This window comes from Drosophila pseudoobscura, chromosome 2 (assembly GCF_009870125.1).
Source record: "Drosophila pseudoobscura strain MV-25-SWS-2005 chromosome 2, UCI_Dpse_MV25, whole genome shotgun sequence".
Lineage (NCBI taxonomy): Eukaryota > Metazoa > Arthropoda > Insecta > Diptera > Drosophilidae > Drosophila > Drosophila pseudoobscura.
The window spans coordinates 20,823,533-20,837,996 of NC_046679.1; the positions used below are offsets into that span (position 1 = coordinate 20,823,533).

General features: G+C 45.1%; 2 protein-coding genes across 2 annotated transcripts in view; one reads left to right on the top strand and one right to left on the bottom strand.

The window, feature by feature from the left end:
• Nucleotides 1-14,464, top strand: part of dpr11 (defective proboscis extension response 11) — a 65,341-nt gene that overhangs the window by 8,595 nt on the left and 42,282 nt on the right. The gene's annotated exons all lie outside the window — the stretch shown is intronic.
• LOC6897545 (uncharacterized) lies at nt 2,487-3,826 on the bottom strand. Its single transcript, XM_002137655.3, has one exon. The coding sequence runs from the start codon at nt 3,737-3,739 to the stop codon at nt 2,777-2,779; it is 963 nt and encodes a 320-aa protein (XP_002137691.2). The 5' UTR covers nt 3,740-3,826; the 3' UTR covers nt 2,487-2,776.

The window sequence follows — 14,464 nt, forward strand, 5'->3', positions numbered from 1 at the left end:
ATCCTCCCAACCTCCCAGCCTCCCATCCACCGATTCCCATTCCCAAACAGGATGTAATCTTTCAACTTAACTGAGATTTCCACTTCACTTTGGGCTTCGCTTTCCCTCGCCGTCTGCCTCTCTTTGTTTGGTTTTTTCTTTCTTTTGCTTTCGTTTCGCCCTCACCTTTCCAATTACGAAACAAAATCGAAGTAAGGCAAACCAAACCAAAGCAAAGCGAAACGAAACGAAATGTTTCCCAGCCAACGGACGTCAAGAGGTTTTTCCCTGGACGTGCGGCTGCTGCCTGCCCCTCTGAAATTTATCGCTTGTGGATTTATTTTTCGAGAGATATCCCGATTTTCATCCTGCCCCCACCCCCGCTTAGTATTTCCTCTACACTATCCATTTGTGGAGTATCCACTCATTTAATTTGATATTTGAGAGCTCATTAGTTCCACGATTAATTTGTTTTGATCAACTAATCCCCCCCCCCCCAAGAGACTGCCACTTCCAACATTTGCTTTTTGCCGCGATAATATTTTTAAATGGCGCATACATTTCAACTTAAGCAAATTCATTTCCATTCATATGGTAAAAATAAATATAAACTACGGCAGGCACCGACCTGCAATGAAATTAAATACGTTACCAAAATAAAATGCCAAATAAAAGCGTGAAAAATGGAGCCACCCCACCCTCCGAACCCCACCCACAATACACACCGCCATACACCAAATAAAAGCCCTAAATGGGGCTTCAACATCGCACAGAAGTTGCAGGGGAGGAAGTAAGCCAAGGGGCCAAAAGGAGGGAGGACTCTCATTTATTTGCATTTTGAAAACCCAACCAGTCAACGAGCCAGACCAGGCCATCGCACTCCCACTCCCACCCAGCCATGAAAACCAACATGAAAACCAAGAAAATGAAATCGGCACTCACTCCGGCAGGAGAAAAAAGAATTCATAAAATAAAGGATTTCCTAATTGCCAATTTGCATGCAGCCGCCTCTAATTTTTTGCCCATTCGCTGGATAAATAAACTTCATTTCGCGCTGGGGTTTTTCCTCTTTATTTTTTTTTGGGAGAGGAAGTGTGTGAGACATGCCCTTACGAGAGGGTATCAGCCATATGGGAAGGGAACTGTTATTTGGGGATATTAGGCGTACAAGGAGGTGTATTTTTCAGGTGGAAGATCCATTGAAGATTGAAAGAATCTCCTAAATTGCTTGCTGCATCATGATATAGATCTTTTCTCTTTTCGATTACTATGGTTTGAATTGAGTTTGAGTTCTATGTATATTTTAGAAACATAAAGTCGTTTCTTCTATCGATGCAGCATTTATAAATTTATCATTTTCTTTTGTATTGTAATCCTGCTTCATATTGAACCATTTTCTTCCCAATCTCTCCATCAGGAGGAGAGTATCAACACATTTTGGAGCCCTAAACAAAGCTTCCCATATTTCTCTCGCTTGTTGGTTTATGATTTTGTTTATTTAGTGAGTTGGCTTTGCTTTAGTGGCATGCTACGCCAACACCACAACCAACCCCCACCAACCACCCAACCCAGCCCAACGAGCCTCGTGGTTCGCTTTCAGTATGGTCTGTTTCAGCGGACATTCCACGGTTTTGTTCTGGCTGCCTGCGTTGCATATTTCTGCTGCTCCTGCTGCCCCTCCCCTGCCCTTTCTTTTTTTTTTTAAATTTGCCCAATTGCTGGCATGATATTTGTGTGGCAGGGCAGGGGACAGGGGGCAGGAGTCGCATTACTATACATATATGGAGGCCGGGCCGGGCCGGGCCGGTCGGGCCTTATTTGCCTTTCAACTCGGGGGCCCCGGATCGCGCGCTTTATTTATGCAAATGTCAAATATTTTGATATGGCGCTGCCATGTGAATGAACGCAAACGGAAGTACATTATAAAGTTTGGGGTTGGGGTCGAGACTGGGGGGTTCCGCGGACCAGGACTACAGCCTGCTGTCCTTCCTCTTCCTGGGCTTCCTCCATTGAGAGTGGTATTATTTGGCCAACCAACAAGCCGAATATGTGCCACTAATATGACCGCCCCATAGCCCTAAAACCACACCATCATCGCCACTGCCAGCAGGTCGACGTCCATCTCCGATGAGTGGAGGTGGAGGCGGAGGCGGTGGCAAGTGGCAAGTGGAGTAATTATGGCATTTTCTAAATTCCTCGTGTGCCTCCTTCTGGGGGCTACTGCTACTCCTCCCTCTCTTTCTCCTGGAGGCTCCTGAAACACCTCCTGGGGTTACTGTTATTCCCGCTCCTGAGGTTGCTGCTTCTGTTGCCTCATGAAGGCTCATGCTACACCTCCTGCCACCCCTGAGGGTTCTGCCTCACCTCATTTTGTTGCCAACACGAAGTTTTCTTTGTTGTTGGCTTTGTTGTCCTGGGAAGCAGGCAGATAGGACTGCAGAGCCTGGAGGAGGGGGAGCAGCTGTGGGGCTGGGAATGGGAATTTTCGAGATTATTGGCACGTAACGTAAATTACTTCGCAAAAGGAATTTTTAATTTTAACAACACCAAAGAGGGACATCTGAAAGACACACACACAGCACACCGACAATTTTCCATTGATTATTCTTCCAAAAGAACGAGCGAGCCGCCTGTTGAATTTCCTTAGAAACTTATTTCTGGGCAATCAAATTGCTAATGGAGCTGCTGCCCAAGCAGCTGTAAACTCAATTAGTCTGATATTTTTGGGTGGAGCATTTGTTGCCGAAACTTTCCAGAGTTGAGTGCCCCCTAGAGGGGGCAGGCTGGATGAGGGGCTCTACATCATCAACGCATTGAGAGATCGCGGCTTTGGTGGCTGCAACTCCTTGGCCTTCTGGCCCCAGATGGTGGTCGCCGGATGGACAATCACCTTGCGCTTCTTCTTGAAAGTCAGCGTTTCGTAGTGGTAGTCCTGGGTGACTTTCGCAGAGTTGAGATTGCTCACAAATGCCAGCCCAATGGGGTCCAGATTCACGTAGAAGCAGTTCAGCAAAAAGATATCGAAATTGAGGCGTGCTACCAGCTCGTAAGCGGCGCTCAGTTTCTCATTCCAGATGCTCACCGAAGTGAAGTCCACCGACTCGCGCGCCTGCAGCTGGAGGGCTTCCTTGAAGGTGCGAAAGGTGTGCAGGGTAATCACCCCAGTGGGTCCATCCCCCAGGTAACTGTGACTGAGATCGAAGACAATCGTGGGCGAGGCGTGCCGTGGCACCTTCTCCAAGGAGGACACAATCGTTCTGGCCTTCAACTCTTCGATTCTGGTCAGAGTTGTCAGATAAACCGGATGATTGGCTATCTCTGGGCGCAGCTCCTCCAAGCGATCCTCCAGTCGATTCACAAACTCCTCCAGCATGGACTCCTGCAGCAGCAGCGTGGCCACCGCATTGGCAGCAAAGGGATCGTGTAAGGACTCCAACAGATAGTGCATGGCACAGTTGATGTCCCCATCCGCACAGAGTATCATCAGACGCGGTGAGCTCCATTTGTATTTGACTTCCTCGGGCTCCTCCGAGAACGCCTCTTTCGAGCCAATGCTCTGAAACATTCGAGCGCCAGCCGTTAACGCCTTGGGAGCATCGCCGCCTGCAGCATCCTTCACGGCTTCTATAGCGATTGGCAGACTGACACTCAGATCTTTGCTGCAGTCCAGATTGTGTATGGTTTCATATTTGATGAGTGGCACCGGCAGCAGGGGATATTTTGGGATGATAAACTCTTCTTCTATGATACTACCTTTCATTTTGCTTGAATTTATACTACTATTAGGCGGAAAAATGTATTTATTTTCTTGGATATGATAATGATTTGACAGTGTAGGCAATGGGAGCTTTTACAGACCCAAACTGCTGGGAAATCTGGTACTACTGATAAGTAGTATGCCCCTATCATCTAAGGAAGATCCCATCCCATTGAACCCCTCTATCATCCCGTATAAACCTATGCCAAAATGGTGGGTATTCTTTGACAAACCCCAATTGAGTATCATCTGGTTTCTATATACTTCCCACAAGCTGTTGCCCAACTCCTCTGGTGAACACACACATATTATCGCTGCGATTTATCAAATCTCTCTCACTTGGTTCACACTTGATTTGGCTGCCAGTTGACCAAAGGACCTTTCTCATTGACCTTATTTTGCGGGCGGGCGTTGGGTGATTTACAGTTGATTTAACCGTTTAAGCATGGCTAATGCATAATAAACGTTTTACCCACAAACTTTTCAGCCACTTTTCCGACTGCTCATTTGAGTGTATCTGCGTGTACGTGTGTGTATGTGTGTGTCTATGTGTGGCTGTGGGGGGAGGCAATTTCCACCAGATTGCGGTCCTTTTTTCTCGAACCTATTTGAGATAGAAATCATGTGCAGTCATTAGATTGTTTTTCGATTGACGTGACATGATAATGAATGAATTTTTCTCTCAGTTTTCCTCTTGCTTTCCTTTTGTTTCCTTTCCGCTCTTTCGTTGTTGTGGGGTTGTTGTTGTCGTGAGGCTTTTCCGCTTGCCTTTTCCTGGGACTTGTAACTTTTCGTGTTACCATCGCCGACGCCGCCTGCTGGTCTGCGGTTTGCCCTAAAAACCTGTAATTTCTGCACACAAAAAAACACACACACACACACACAGAAAGGGGTGTGCAAGGTGTCGACAGCTGGCAGGTGGCAGTCCAGTTTGTTTACGGATTTGTTTACGGCCGCCTGACCATAATGACCAATGAAGCGGCAGCGGCTGCCTCAAGTCTCTGCCTGCCCGCCTGCCGAAATTACAACACGAATTGCAATTAAAATGGGAGTGGAAATGGCACGAAAATTGAAATTGGTGTCCGTCCGCACGAGCGTGCTTAAAGGGTTCTGTGAATGGATTTTTTTTCTCACTTAATTGGTTCCTAGAATGAGAATGAGAATGAGAAGGAGACTCACCTGCCTCCCGGTCATGTGCAAATACATATTGCCTTCGCTTGCCAGACAGAGTTCTCTTTCGAGCAAGAGATTGACATTTCTGGACTCTGTTGACAGGTGGCCTGACAGTCCCGGGAAAGCCCTGACAGCCTCAGAGGCATTGATGCCGCTCTTAAAGAGCTCTCTGCCCACAAATATATTTCGTGTTTAAATAAAGGCAGAAGGAGAGATGTAATTAAAATGTTTAAATGTTCTCTTATCAAAGGAATCAGTCAAAGGGAATCGCACGCAAAAAAAAAATGAAAGAAATTAAATGTATCACGTCTGGCACACTATAAGGACATGCCATCGCCCGCCGTTTCCTACATTCAAGTGGCAAGCAGCCTTGACGCCGGTGGGAGTCTACAGGCTCTTGACATCCCGCCGCCCCCTTCCCCCCTTCACGCCTTCGACTACAGTATGAATTCTACCACTCCCTTTGCATGTCATCGTCTTCGAGGTCTTGTTCTTCGTCTGCAAATGTCTGCGTCTTGAGCGGCGGCGCTTTGTTTTGCCTTAATTAATACGCGTTTACATGTTGCCGACTTACGCACGCTTCGAAGGGCCGACATACAAGAGCCACGGCTATAGCCACCCCATCCGCTCTCAAGAAATACGGGCGGGATGGGGGCCCCCTTTTGACGCACTGCGGTTGACACGCAAATGCAATTTGTGTGCAAAAGGTAATTTCTGTCTCCACGCACACGCACTCTTGGAATGGAGAATGGAGAATGGAGAATGGAGAATGGGGTCTGGCCTGGGATGGTGTGCCCACAAAACAAATGAGTGAAATAAATATTTAAATAGTTGCCCTGTTTTGTTTCTGCTCCTTGTATGCCCTACTTCAGAGGGTATTGTGATTAAGGGGAGATGTTTGTAATGAAGAAAAGGAAGTATGTGGCCTTAAAGCTAACTTTTTTTTGGGGCAAAAAGTGTAAGGAAAATTAAAAGGATATATATTCCAGAGTATCCGTAGCATCGACCTCCATAATCAGCCTTCCCTTCTCTTCATTTTTTGTATGTTTTGTTTTCCTCCTATGAAACATTAATTAATGTGTAAGCTACACTACACACACACACACGCACGCACACAAATGTTAATCAGGCCTAAGACAAAAGATTATCATTAATTAGGTGTGGGCGGTAATTACAGCGTTTTTTCTTGGCTTTTCTTTCCTTGCCATGAATATAATACAATTAATGCTTTAAAGAACACAACAGCAACCCGCCCATGAGAGCGGCAGGAGCACTGTCCGCCATATGCCGCCGGCGGGGGCATCGTTGTGATAAAATCAAAATTTTAATTTAATTAAGCACGAATTGAAACTTTGTTGTAATCAATTAGCTTGGTGCTCAGTGAACAGAGCGCACCAGCGTGTGTGTGTGTGTGTGCACACAGAGATACCCACTCACACACACTGACAGGTGTATTTGTAACATCTAAATGAATGAAGTTTCCAACTGAATGACAGACAGATACAATCTTTTTTGTGTGCTTGTCATTCGAATGGGGGAGTGGGTGGAGGGGCTGGGATAATGCATGAATTAGCAATGGACTCTGTGCATTAATTAGTGAAAGCGAAACGCGAACCCCCCTTTGGGCAACACGACATCTTGATTGTAGTTAAAATCCCATTGACTTTGTGAGCTTAATTTTTTTTGTATTTTGTGTTTAATGGTTGATTTATGTTTTCCAGTTTAATGCTTTGTTTGTGCTCCTGTACCGATGAATGTCCTGCGGTGTTATTTCTTGTAATTATGTAACAACAAATTTTCGGATGGGTGGGGTGGGCAGGCCAATCAGATATATGTATGTACTGTATGTGCGGGGTGCCATGAGATATAAATTTAATTACAATGTAAAATAATGAGCGAACGCAATTTCCACTTTGTTTGCCTTCCACATTAACGAAGCAAATTAATGACAGCCCCCAAAGTCCAGATGTCAATTTTCATGGCCTGGGATGGCCTGGGATGGTTTTGCTGTTCGGATCACTCGGGGAATTGGAAATGCAATCATAAATAATGTGGGAAAAATACAATATTCTACCAATTTACGATGCACATTTTCATATTTCACAATTCATTGCTCAATGCTGTATCCCTCGCTCTATGTATTTATGATTTAAATTCATATTTAAAGCATAATGAAATCAATCAAATCCGCTTCCTTAATCAGGTTTACCCACTTTACACACACAAAACAGCTGCAAGAATTCCAAACAAACCATCTGTGTATAGAGGATATACATATGTATATCCAAAGCGCTTTGGAAAATTAAAACACTTCAAAGAAGGCGGCGCCATATTTTGTGAATGCAAATTATTGGCCGCAAGTGGCAGAGGCATCGTGCTGCTGATGAAAATATGCTTCAAATACGGGAATGCCATGAGCCTGTAAGGCAATGCAAATATTTTCCTTGGATTTATGTTAATTTTTTCAGTGAGAGATGCTTCCCGAAAGTTGTATCACATGGGGCGTATTCGTAATACCATAATAATTATATGCAAAGCAAATTGAAATGCCACATACACAAATATTTTAATCAGCTCTGCCGCTGCCGCTGTCTCTGCCACTGTCTCTCCCTCTCTCTCTCAACGTGTGCTCTCGTTTTATCTCTTTACAGGTAAATAAGGATAACCGAATCACGGAAGTGGAAAATTCCACAGCTCATGGCGTGAGTGAGGAGATTTAAAGCGGCTGACTTTTTGCAGGGCTTCAATATTGCGTGTCTCGCTGGATTCGATTCCCAGATACAAGATTAAACCCTGGGGAAAAGTGGGTGCTTGCGTGTGCGCGAAACGAAAACCAAATAAAATGAAATGAAATAATCGAGACATGCAATCTGGTCGGGGGGAGGGGGAAATGCATCATTAACGACTAATTAGTGACCAGGCGAACATGTTGACTCGACGAGAAATGAGCTGCTGAGCTTCAGAAGTGAATGAAATCAATGCCAAAGGAATTGTGGCCAAAAAGTTTCCACTCACACACTCTACGCCAGAGGCTCAGACGCGTATAATCCTGGCAGAGCACTCAGGCCATGGGAAATTAGCGTGCAACAGTGCTCGACTTACTCCTGCTCGACAACTTTCTCCTACTCCACTCCACAGACAACTTGAAATCATTTCACCATTTAGTGGGCTGCCTGTCTGGCAAAGTGTTTGTGGCAGTGTGCCTCGTGTCGGCCATTAAATGCAGCCCAGCAGGAGGACGACTCCTGTCCTCAGAGCTGGAGCCCATGCGGCGTATGCGCAATAAAACGCATTTCAATAGATTATTACGCGCTCATAACTCCCCGACGTACATCGATTACGGGCGGACGTATTGTCTTTTGCCTTCTGAGCGTTGCACTCAAGCCGGAAGTTGGTCGGTAAACACAACATTTGCAGGCACTGTGTGTACAGTGGTCACAAATGCATAAGAAACTGCATGAAAATATAAAAGCGTTTTGTGGGATTTACTTGGCCTATGTTTATATTCCTTCAATCTGTAAAGTTTTTGCATTAAGGATTATTAAGAAATCATTCACTTTTCTTCCATATATAATTAAGAATATGGCAAAATCAAATAAAAAAGACTCTTTTAAGCCTTTGAGTCTGGGAATTGAGGACTACCAGATGTATATTTTGAGCAATTATATATTCTTAATTATATATTTTTGTAGTGAAGAAATTAAGATGTATTTTTTTCGGTTTTATCCTCTATTTCAACCCACTGTTTCCTTCGACTTGGAAGTCCTCGCTGTGTGTGTGCGGTTACTCTGTTCGTTTATTATGCCATTCACAGTTTAATAATGATAATAACGCCAGGATATTAAAGTTTTCCCGACTGTCGACTGTCGAACGTCTCCCTGGGAATGTCCGACGGGATATGAGTTCCATCTCTCGTCTCGGTCTCGGTGTCAGTCTCGTCCTGGGCGGGCATTAAAACTATAATCAGTTTATGCAATAAAGTAAATTGTGTACGTAATGCCCGCTGATGGTATGTCTTTTATTTATTTATTTTCTCTTCTCTTGCGCTACTTTTTATTATTACGGCTTAAAGTTGCTTAGCGCATTTAACGCCCTTTTTTCTGACAGTCAGAAAAAGGAAGAAAACGGGGCATAACAGGGGCAAAACAGGAAAAAGCCCGTTCAATATTAATAAAAGTTTGGCCAAAGTTAATTAAATCTGCTTTTTAATGTGCAGCCATGCATGGGGCATCCGAGGCGCGAACGTAATAAATTGACCGTGCGAAGAACCATCCCATAATGTTCATATATTCGCATCTATATGTGCGTATATCTCTGGAATAGGGGGAGGATGATGCTGCTGCTGTTGGGGGGTCACAGATAAAGTTTTTCCGCTGGGGAAAATCAAGGAAAAGTGAGTCATAAAGTGGGGTTTTCTTTTTTGGGGTTGCTTTCGGTTTTTATGCTGGCACTTTCGTTGGTTAAATCTGTGAAAACATATAAAAATAACTAAATAAAAGAGATTTTTCACCTATCCTTAACCGAGCAGATATACTGCTTCTGCGTGTGCAATAAATCATGCAATTTTCCCTCATCTCTTGAGATAGCTCAGGTGTCACAACTGAGATTTTCTGCGCCACGCCAACTTTGATTAAACTGAAATCCCTTAATTGTGCCACATAATTGGAATAACTATTTTTCCTAATCCTAATTGAGATTTCTGCAGTGTCCTGTCCTCCTTCATACCGTGTCTTGAGCCTGTGTCCTCTAGTTAATGCCTTCTTTGTGGCATAACGAGTTTGCATTGTTTGGTAATTGGTAATTTTAATGCTTCACCTGACACAAATTTCCGTTTGATGTTGCTATATATATAAATACTCTACGTATCTCGAGTGAATGGCTCTAGGGCCGTCATACTGCCGTCTTGGCCGCCGCTCGAGGCCGAGGTTGACGCCGACGCCAACGACGACGACGACGCTTCTTGGCCTTAATAAAGCACATAAAATGGCATTAGAGTGGCAACAAAGTCGCCATTATGAGTTCTTTTGTGGCATTTAGCCGCCTTTGTGCGGGCGCGTCAATATTTAATAGCGCCCTGAGCCTCGTTTCTCTACCATTCTCTACATTGTTCGCGTAACGTTGCGCCGTGCGCCAGAGAGGAGCAAGTTTTTTATTAAATAATGTGAAGCTTTCATGTCAGAACAGGGCAGGACAGGACAGGACAGGACAGGACAGGCCAGCGCCTGGGCAGGGCCTGCCGCTCCTCCAATTAAAGTTGAACTGAGCTCAAAGCTGAAATTTGCGTGTTATTTTTCAATTCCATTGCCAAAGAAGTCAAGAAAGCACTTAGTGTGCGCTCGCGGAAGGCAACTAAATGGCAAACAATCGAAGCAATCAAGCGAAATCATCGCCTCCAAGCCGATGAGGAGCGTGTGTAGCACTCTCCCTTTCTCTGTCTCTCTCTCTCTGACTTAACAATTCGATTAGGCAGAAGCGTCCTTAAGCCCTAGGATGGGGGAGGTCTGCCTTTAATTAAAATGGGACACAACTATGCAGGGGACAGGCGGGCCTTAGATTTGTGTCAAGTGCTTGACAGAGAAGCCAAAGCCGAAACTTTATCAAAGTTTAGAGCAGAGGCGGTGGAGGGTTCGCTTTCCCTGTGCTGTCGAGGGTCAACAAATTCCTTGGCAAACAAATTTAATAACATAATTTAAAGCTTCTGTTTTTGTAGCGAGAACAGAGGATGGGGAGTCCTGCTTCTACATTTTGTCATTGTGTGCGGTTTTAAGTGAATTACAAGCTAAAATGGCCACAACGAATGTCACAGAATGCCGCCAACAACAATGCCAATAACACATACAGGATAACACAAACAGGATGACAGCAGTAGCTGTATGTAGCCTGTAGCCTGGAGGGGCGGAGACACAGGACAAAGCCAGCCAAGCGACAAAATTATGTAAAAAGTCAGGCAACAAAACAGAACACAAAACCAGAGAACCAGAGCCGGAGAAACGGAACTAGCAGAAGGGAGGAGCAGCCGAGTGGCGAAGGCCAGAGCACAGAAATCGTCTAAGCGATGAACAAAGTGAAAGCGAGAAGACAGAGAGTGGGAAAGTGGGAGAGTGGGGCAAAACATGACCTCTGGAGGCCACACGGTGGCAAAAGTTGAAGGCAGCAGCCCCAGTCGAAAACTGCAAATGAACATGCGACAAGACACAACAGGAAACGATTACCCTGCCCCCCTGTAAGAAACGCTGATGAAACCAGAGCTATGTACGAGAGCGGGAGGCTATCGTCTAGAATTTCCACGGCTCTGAATTTTCCTTTAAAGATGTGCCCAAATCGAGTCAAATTCATTAAACGGCTGTTTGTGCAAGTGCTTTGAAAATTGAGCTAAACGATGCGAAATGACGCCGAGTTGGTATTAAATTATGAATACCTGAAGCAAAAGGAGCGAAAAGGAGCAGCCTGCCTGCCAAAGGATATGCCAGTCATGAGAGCCACCCAAAAAGGTTTGTGGTGGTGCGGCAAGTGGGGGAAATGCCTCCTGTCTGCTGTGTCTCCTGTTAACAAGCGAAACGAATGACTAAACAGTGGAGCCAGAGCAGCGCTCCATTCCCAGAAAAAGGAAGGCCGCCCCCGAGCACATAGATAACCAGGTCTAAGGGCTGGGGCTGGGACACAGGATCCCGGGGCACAGGACCCTGGCTGAATTACTAAATCTTCTGGCTGTAAGCAACTTAAATTTTGCAGGCCAAAAGAGAGAGGGAGAGAGAAAGCTAGGCCCTGCTCGCTGGCTGTGTAATTCATTATGTATGCCTAATGTTAACAATTTAGCAGCTATTGGTTTATCTTAATGAAGCTGTCTGCCCCCAGGAGCGACCTAAATACACAGACATACTTACACACACACAAGCACACAGAAAGAGAGTGGCACTCTCACACAGAAGAGCATGTACTGGCGAAGAAAGAGGCATCCATACACATGGCCACCCACACACAACACAGTTGAGCGACCTTCCGGCCTGCTTTTGGCAGTCTTTAACTCTTATTATGGGCCCCCAGCCACCCCCAGCCACCTCACCCCATCCTTAATCCTCCGCCCTGGCTCCATTACACTGTCGCTAACCCATCGACAGAAAAGATTTAACCACCCTGGGAAGCCCCTTGTCGCCCCTTTGACACTTGGGGAACAAAAAATATTGTCACACTTAACCGCGAAACGGTTGAACTTTTGTGTGGAAGACCCTGCCGTTGTTGCTGCCACTGCCACTGCCACTGCCCCTGCTGCCATTGCTGTCACTGGTGCTGCTGCTGCTGCTGCTCCTCTTTCCTGTTGCTGCTGCTTATCCCTTTGTCTTTTGCATTTTTCAAGTTTCCTTAAATATTAAAGAGCTCTCATTGCGGTTTGTGCCCCTACGTCTCGTGTCTATGCGGCAGGGGCATGGTCCCTGGCGGACCAGCTGACGAAGCGGCGAAAGTGTTGACACTCGTGGGAAAATGTTTTAATAATTTGTGTAAAGAGTTGACAGCTTGTGTGGCACGAAAAGGCAAGGGGCAGGGTGTGGTGTATGGTGTGTGGCACGTGTGAAAAGCTAAACTTTTATTTTCTACAAAAAACGGAAGGAAAAAGGGTCTGTAGAGAAGGTACGTCGAGGGTTTCTGACAAAAGGCCTAAACAGCATTGACAACGAGTTTGGTTTTGTCATAAAATATTCAAAAATATATATGACGCACATAGATACATACACATACACACACACACAAGCGCTCAGCCCCCAAAAATTGACATGAATTTCGATTGGGATTTGGTTTGTGCCCTTGGCTGCTGGCTGGCCAATTGATTTGCTTGTTGGGCCTCTAACGCACAAAATTGAGATCGACAAGGCACACATGCACACGAATCTCTATATATACCGTCGTATATATGTGTAAGTGTGTCATTAGGAAAGGTCGAAGCTTATTAAATATTTTATATGGCATATGCGACCCACCGACCCCCCGAAAAAGGCGTCCACTGGTTGACACATGTCCTCCATGTGAGGTCAAGGGCACACCAAAGCCTGACAGCCAAGTACTCCTTCGTGGGATTCTAACCTGTGTGACATACTCATTTACATGATTGAACTTCTGTCCGCCGCCACATCGATACGAGCTCTGTGCTACGAGCTGTGTTTTTCCCTACAGATCTTTATGTAAATTTCCTGTTGCTCTTCTTAGTCAATTAGAATCTTAGTCAATGGAATTTGCTTGATTAGATTACACCGCACCCTAATCACTACGGTTAAACCTTGAACTTAAATTGGAGCCACACACAAGACTCCCACCGACGACTGGCAGCTGGAAATGAACGGATGAATCTATGGTCGACTGCCAGGCAAACAGAAACACACATAAATTAAACAAGTGAGGAAAAGGGAGAAAAGGGAAAGCTGAGCCGGAAGAAAATGGTTGAAACGTGTGCTGTTAAGAAATTTATTAGCCAAACAAAAGATTTATTAATGCGAAAATTTGCAGCATCAGCACACAGTGTGCATTGTTGATCTATATTTGCCTTTGTTTCATGCGGTGGCCCACACAAGCAAATAAAGCTTAAGCTGCATGCAACACACACACACACACACACACACACATACAGACAGAGAGCAAGAGAGAAATGAGCAAAGTAATGTGCAAAGTGTAGCAAAAATTGACATCGAACCACCTGGAAAATCCTCCCCGACATCATACACACACGCCACACACGACACACACAGAGAAGAGAACAAATGCACTTGCATTGATTAGTTTACCTAATTTGCTGGTGGGTTTACTTTGACGCAGACCCAACCACCCATCCGATGGCGATGGTCGGGCTGATGTTGCATTTAAGTGGATCTCCAATTTGGGGCAAAATTTTACCCACAGTGCGCTGCAGCGATTACCTCTCTCACACTCTCATGAGAGCCTCGCTTTCTCGCTAAGTGGCTTGGGTGTATGTGTTAATTGCATTGGGGCCTTCGGCGGCATGGCAGGATGGTTGGCCCCAAAAACAAGTGTAGATTCACTTGCCATAATGCACTCAAAGTGCTAGGGGTGGGGATACTCAAACGCACACACGATGCGTATGAGTAATCTGTCAGCCTGAGCCATAAATTAAATTTTTAGTCAGCCTCCCAGTAATATTTCTAAGCTGCGAACTCTGTTTGCTTAAGTTTTGCACAGATTGGCATATGAATAAATGACTGAGAATATTTCTGGGAAACTTATACAGATATACCCCCTGTATATAAATTGGCTGGGCAAAACTTTTGGTAGCTACCTGAGAGATGATTAAGTGTATGCAATTTATTAACAGATCAAAGTTTATGGCAGCCTCGTGTGTGGGCCAAAGGAGAGTGTCTTCTGATTTATGATGTGCCATCAAAGGAGCCACGCGCCTGGCACTGTGGGCCGCCAAGAAAGCCACCAATTTCCAGGAAATATTCACCAAATATCCTACACATCTACGAGTAATTTGGGTTTATTTATAAGTTTGTTTTGGTTCCAGTTGATCGTTTTGGGAGCTCACTTAATCGTTGTGGAGCGCAATGTCGA

Excerpts from the sequence above, each read along its gene's own strand:
- LOC6897545 (XM_002137655.3), bottom strand. The coding sequence starts at position 3,739 with ATGAAAGGTAGTATCATAGAAGAAGAGTTTATCATCCCAAAATATCCC.